We start from the raw sequence: 7,340 nt of genomic DNA, 5'->3' as shown, positions 1-7,340 counted from the left end.
TCTCCTCATATAAGAGAGGGAGATAGTGCAGTACTGAGGATCGAACCAGCCAGGAAAGCAACGGTACAATCCAGACACATAAGCCTTCCTGCCTTTCTACTTGTTTCGCCAGGTAATCAGTAGACTGTTGATGACATCGGTCCTATATGACTCCCAAGTCGCTAAATGGTATCTAGATCTGCTGATCTTCCTTGTCGAGGTACTGGGAGAACTACCTACCTTCTGCAATTGGTGCTGTAGAAGGGATACTTCTCCAGTCAGAGGCTCTGCAATGGATTGTGGATTTCCTCCTTTACTTTTGTTGGGGGATGCTTGTCCAAATTTCTCTGGGGTAAAAGGCTTTTGCTCAGTCTTTAGACTTAAAAGCTTAGACCTTTCCTCTTCAGGCGATTGTCAAGGTTTATGAGCTTTTGAGCATTCATGGCTTACCATGTAACTCAAACTCCTGGAATTTGATGTCACTTGAGTCTTCGGGTCTCTGAAGTGAGCCCTTGAGAAGGGCCTCAGATAGGGATCTGACCAACAAGAATGTTTTCCTGTTAACCTTAACCTCAGCAAAGGGAGTAGGTGAGCTGTATGGCATTTCGTGTGTCACGAGTATTCAGTAAAATGGAAGGTCTCCTTCACCTTTTTTCTTTAGTTTGTGGGGTCCAAGATCCAGAACTCGGCTGTTCACAATTCCAGGTTGTAGCCCTTCTCCATCTCTTCACTATAGGTGACTAGTGGGGATTGGGATGACCCACTTCTCTGTCCTGTGAGGGCACTCTGATGCTATGTGAAGAGAATTCAATACTTCAGGCTGGTGCACCAGAGATCCTACCTCATCACCAGGAACATGAAGGAAAAGATATCCAAGAGCAATCTCGTTCTGGCTTCTCGAGACAGTCAAACGCACCTACCCTGCAACCAGTGACAGGATAGAACCATCCAGGGCGTGAGCACCAGAGGTATTGGATCTACCCTAGTCTTCAGTGTCGGTGTTGCAAGTCTTGAAGGCATGAGTCTGGAACACCAGATAACCTTCACAAGGACATGAAAGATATTCTCCAGTGACAGTTGCAAAATAATACCAAAATGAGATAAGAATGTTTTGCCTTTTTTTTTTCCTCCTTCACCTCCCTTGGTGTGCAGTGATCATGCTGTTACATGCTGGACTGGGAGCTAGATGATGGGGTAAATTTTCTTCACATCAAAGTTTGTATTGAAGCATCACCCCCAGACGAGGGGAGGATGAACAGAATGTATGCAAAACCTTTTCTCAAAAGTGACAATACATTCAGACAACATATCTTCCAGGATATGTTCTTCCACGACCATCTACCAGTCCCCTGGTAGGGACTTGGCCTAGCACCTGCGAAATGGTGGTCAGGTCATTAGGAGGTTGGTAGGAGTGCCTTTACATTTCCCGGGAAAGTGAACCACTCGGTTTGATTATAGTAACTTCTTATGGATAAGTCTCATATTAAAAGATGATAGTTTGTATTTGAGTAGGAACAAATCTCATATTTGTTACACGACTGCTTTAACCATCCTGCAACTCCTACGTTCTAAGGTCAAAATGAAGGTGGTTGGGACCTACACTCCAATCGCCAGCAACTTCAACCACCTTGTTGAAAGTTTACACGGTTGTTTACAGTTTTGCCAAAATCATACTCGGGTTTGTACAGATAGTAAAAATACAAATTGCTTAAAACTTTTGTGATTATTTTGTGCTAATGAATGCTTTTCTCAAAAGTAAATTTGCAATCAAGAATCAGATATAGAATTTCTAATGTCTAATGAGTTTTATACAATTAGTCATTAACCAGCTCCCATACATGTCCGCTGGATAAGGAACAATGCTTCTTTTGTCATTAAGATGAAGATGAGCAGTTCTATCAGGTGAGGACAGTCAACGGTGGGATATATCTTGAAGCTGTTGAAAGATATAATAATGACATACTGAAAACAAGGCTAAACATATTTATTGCACAAGATGTGCAATTCAGTTGAAGTTTAGTACCATAAAACCTGCTTTACAAAGCATGTTTTCCATGACTACGAGAAGCCAGCACTAGTTGAAGCAGAACAGGCCACAAAGAACCCTAGCTACTGTGAGCAAATCTGCTCGAGCTGATTAAACTTATTGATGTCCAAACACAGAAACAAACATACCTACTTATGGAAGATATAAAAACCACATGGCAATATACTTGGTACAGAACACTTAGTAAATCACTTAACCTACATTCAATAGAAAGGACCGAAGGAAAAGATCCCTAATGCCTTTTTATACCCGAAGCCCTGTCCTCAAAAGATCAAAGGAAGTCAGCTGCTCTCTATTTTTCAGTGGCATGCGAGGAAAGCATGGTTCATTCTGCGATGGAGAGTTATGGTGATAAAGAGGACATCAGATAGACAATCTACAAAGCACCACAGGTGATAAGGAAAAGCATTACAAACTCTACTAAGTCGGCCAATGATACAAACACCACAGAGGTCACCAGTAACATCCGTAACTTTCCAGCTTCCCGTGAACAGTGGCAGTGACTGATATATCAATGGCATGCACCACTTTTCTCTCTTTTCCTCAAAAGAGAGAGCAAAAGATTGTCCAAAGGTGGAAGGAAGATTGCCTCCTCCCTTTCATCCCGACCAGCATTGCATATCCTCAGTTTGAACGAGAGTTTTGAGAACTGATGTTTCTTCCTGCTGTGAAACAACTTTCAGCTCTTGCTCCTTCCAACACAAAGCCAAGCAGAGGTAAAGTGTGAGAACACTCATACTGAGTACCCAGGGATCTCTCCAGTGTCAAGTGCGCCGATGTTTCTTCCCACAATGGAACAACTCTCGCCACTCACTCAAAAAGGGAGGTTCCTGGTACTGCACTCTCCCAAGATAAGAAAAAACCCTAGCAGTTACGTGTACATGACTCCTATGGATCGGATTTGTCTCAGAAGTTGCAAAGATTCAGTGAAGGTGAGGCCTGGGAGAAGGGAGAACTTGAAGTTTGTCTTCTCCAGAGTCATACAGTCCGATGACGACAATAGCACAACCTTAAGTGTCCTCCAGGTTTGGCAGACACTCAAGGAAAGAAGGACATTGCTCCTCCCCTTCACACTTGGTGATGGAGGAAACTCTTCTTGCAACAGAGCACTAGCGATGTCCAAGGAAAACCAACTTTCTTAGGTTCATGATTTTGTCTTCGTACATCCACATACATGAGGGATAGCACAGCAACAGACCGGAACAAGTATGTTGGATAAAGGCAGGTAGCATAGAAAATTTTCAGACAATTACAGTTATCAGGAACCATTGCATATCATTGGCTTCTTCCAACAATATCCCTTAAACATGACTGTAAGACCATTTATTTAACCTGAGAAAAAAAATCAAAAGATTAAAAGAGCCAGAGGAAGTCACTGAGAAGTACTTTTATACTCTTCAGCAGCAGAAGTAAAAGTAAAGGTAGCCCTCCACCTACTAAAACTACCTCGTTAATAGTTTAAACGGCCGCTCCAGCTTTTTATTACGTGTAGGAACAGCTTTTGGCACACTGATTCATTTCATTCTTACTGGAGGCAGGTACAATGGTCATCAGCTAAAATATTTTATAAAAACAAGGTTTTATCTGGGATGTATAAACATGAAGTTTACAAGTTATTGTGTGAACATTTAAGTTTACAAGTTGTTATTTTTGACAAATGTTTGCTAAAGTATAATATACATTTTTAATATTGATTTCTTTAAAGGATTTACAATTATATTGCTAACAGCATATATTTTGATAGCAGAAAAGTGTTTTAGTTCCTCAATGAATTCACTACAGTATGTATAATTTATGGGAGGTGCTTATGACTTTGCTTATAAAAACCCTATGTATATCAGACTATTTATTTTCAGAATTACACTGAATATATAAGATACCCGGTGTATATAAAATTCGTCACAAAAGCTGAACACATTAAAGGTATTCCACATGATTTCTAAGTAAATAAAATGAGGATCGGAGAAACTGCAACATTTAATATATATGTTCAGGGGGATCCTTTTGTTAAAGGGAATCACTTTTCAGAGGTATGGGTAATATATAATGCACTACAATGTTCTAAATTCACACATCAATAACAGCTGGTGATAAAGAGGAAAGATTCCTGGTTGAAAATGTTGGCAACAGATTTCACTAAAAATATGTAAAATTATGATAATGACTAGTATTCTTAAGAACCACAATGCAATGACGGAGGCCTTATATTTGCATCATTACCTCTTCCCATAACGTACAGTCTGCAATATTAATAAATAAAGGTACTCCATAAACATTCTGTCAAATTGGTAAATCCACACACTAAGCATAAGGAGATGGTTTCAAGTTACCTTTATATATGAGAATCTCTATAGGCAAAAAATATCAACAGCATTTGCAATTACATAATAATCTCCAGCATGTCAAATCTCACTAAAATGTAATTCTAACCATCTTTCCATCAACACTCCTTTATTTAGAATATGGATGGGCAGAATGGCACTTCAAGATGATATTACAAATTTCATCATTTTAAGGTATATATCAACCTTCATATTTGATATCACTATTGACACAATACTTTTAGAAAAATTAAGTACATTACTGTAATGAAGTAGCAGTGGATGCTCGCTTATCACCCCAAATTAGGATGGGTTGGGGTGACCCTATTTGAATATTCTTTGCTAGTTCAAAAGGTTTTTAACCATTAAGTTATTACAGGCTAGTTTTTGTTAAAGTGTTATGCAACCAATTACATGAACAATAATGAAATGAAAACTTGCTATTTTTTTAAATGCGTAAAGAACATTATCGCAAAGGAAAGTAGTTTAACTATCCCAGGTTGGGACATTTAGAATGTATCGTTTAAATAAACTTGTGCATTTGGAATGCCATCGTTTAAATTAACTTACATGAGATTGTATTTTCAACAGCCACCATTGCTGTATATTCAATATTGTTGATTTGAGATTGTAAGTTACTACTGAACATATATGAGCATAACAGAAAATTTTTATTTTCTTCAATAATAAATAAAAATACTATAAACAATTACCTTGTATAAAATGCTATTGCCACTGTATTTTAATTACTATCATCTCCCTCTAATGACTTGTCAATTGTTAATTTTGAAAATACATTTCCAAATCTAGAATCCATCCAGATAAGCGAGCTTCCATTATACTTGATTCACATAAAATGCTAACAAACTAGAGACTGTGATAATAGAGAAGTCATACAATGTACAAAGTAATTATCATCATCAGCAGACTCCAATAGAGAAACTTTCCCTAAAATAAAAATAAGAATGAGCCCTGAAGTTCATTATCCTTAGGATTTTGCATAAGTAAACTATGAATAAATAAGTTTTAACAATAAAAGATTATATCTATGAAAACCAGATTTTAGCATTTTCTAAAGTTTATATAGAAAAATAACAGAATTTTTTATATTTTTTAATACTTGTTCAGTTAACCACATTTTCTACATGTGCATACTATGAACAGTCTCCGGACTTTTCTCTGCAAGAAAATTTTGAGCAAAATCTTCATGTCATGGCAACAAGACAAAACACTGGTATAACATAATTATCTACTCTTAATACTTTATTTTCATTGTATTTAGGAAACATGGTATTTAGAAAATTGAAATAATATTCTGCAGCTTTGAATAAGTATCCTTGAACCAAGTGAGCGCTTGATGAAAAGCAAAATCTTCAAAACTTTTGCAAATCCTTTACAAAATATAAAGCCGAGGCAGTTTATATGGAAGTATAATTTACTTCTTTTAAAGTATGCTGTTTATAATGAATACTATCTGCCACAGGTCGGTCTTCAGTTTTCCGATTACTATGAAATCTTTTGTCTGTTAATTTAAAACTATTAGAGTAATAAGTGTCTTTTCAATTATGCACTGATATAAGCCCACAAACTCAGGATTCAACATTATGCTTCTATGTTTTCTGTTGTGCTCATTCTTCTTCATCATCCGCAAAGTGACTGTCATCCCACTTAAAACCATAATTCTTTTCAAGTTTCCTATGATTCTCTCTTTCTTCAAGTTCTTCTGCGTTTGCACTCTGTAAAAAAGTATCTTTTTAGTAATCAGAAAAAATATGCATCTAACAATTATAAAATAAACATCAACAAAATAAAATAGTAAATCAATCCACAATGATATACTGTTAGAACTCCTATCTGCAGGCACTGGCCGACCCCTAAAATCCAAGTATATTTAAAAATTATGCTCACATATACAGTAATACAATACAAAACTGTAACAATAATATTGTACAGTACAGCTGACTCTCCTCACATGAGGGTATTGCATCCGAGCCCCTACTGCAGATAAGGAAATCTGTGGATAATAGGAGACCATAAAAGAGTCCATTATATGCCCATGTGCAGCATTCTTGAAATAGGTACTGTATTGTACTTACAAGTATAAGTACTTATGTAAATGTCCTGTTTGAACACATGACCAAAACAACTACCCAAAGAATATTATGTGACATGGAAAAACTCTGGCTAGTAAAGCATACATTTTTACTGATCATTCAATACAAAAAACCTTGGAACATAATGCTCACCCTTATTCCCCAATTAACCCCTTCGCTACGATGACGTCAAAAAATGCCCGGTGATACAGACGATGACGTCAGGATACGTCATTTACAAATATAAACCACATGAAGGTTAAAATTACTCGTATATCCTACAAATGAGTCCTGTATAGCAAATGGTCGTATATCAAACATAGTTCACACTCGGAAAATTTCACAAAAAAAAATAAAAAATCCCCTCCCTGATATTAGCCCTCCTTTTCCTTTCTTCAGCCAACGAATGAAGTATTTAGGATTCAAGCTTTTATTTCTGATTGTGTAAGAGCTATCTTAGTCTTTTTATATTACCATATAAAATCACACCACTCTCTCTAGCCAATGGCAACATTCCCTACCTAAGGCATTTCTCAAACCAAAAACATCCTCCAGCTTAGATATGTAGAGATCCTCATATCTAACCTCACCACCAACTGAAACACTTAGGATTCTAGTCCTTATTCATGGTTATGTAAGGTCTTTTAGTGTATTTCTATGTTGGCATACATGTTCCAATCATATAGAAAGTATTAGATACTTCAACCATCATTGGTTCTCCAACTCGACTCCAGTTCCACCCACGTCACCAAAACGTTTTACCAGTAATGCAAGTTGTTGACACATGACGAGATTTGTTTCTTATTTTTTTCATATATTATCCCTTTTTTCTCAACTATCATTTCTATAAAATAATATCCTCTTCATATCTTATACATTTCATATTAGTATTGTTCATTA

At 36.7% G+C, this 7,340-nt stretch overlaps 1 protein-coding gene across 7 annotated transcripts in view; it reads right to left on the bottom strand.

Annotated features, from left to right (window-relative positions):
• Positions 1-3,859: 3,859 nt before the first annotated feature.
• Positions 3,860-7,340, bottom strand: part of LOC137616644 (protein OS-9-like) — a 76,590-nt gene continuing 73,109 nt past the window's right edge. For all 7 annotated transcript variants that reach the window (XM_068346564.1, XM_068346559.1, XM_068346561.1 and 4 more), the window contains one exon: positions 3,860-6,083. In XM_068346564.1, the coding sequence (XP_068202665.1) occupies positions 5,976-6,083 (108 nt within the window). In that variant the 3' untranslated portion in view covers positions 3,860-5,975. The remainder of the gene's footprint in view (positions 6,084-7,340) is intronic.

This window comes from Palaemon carinicauda, chromosome 22 (assembly GCF_036898095.1).
Source record: "Palaemon carinicauda isolate YSFRI2023 chromosome 22, ASM3689809v2, whole genome shotgun sequence".
NCBI classification, from domain to species: Eukaryota; Metazoa; Arthropoda; class Malacostraca; order Decapoda; family Palaemonidae; genus Palaemon; species Palaemon carinicauda.
The sequence above is the reverse complement of the archived record's forward strand: the minus strand, read 5'-3'. Positions and strand labels throughout refer to the sequence as shown.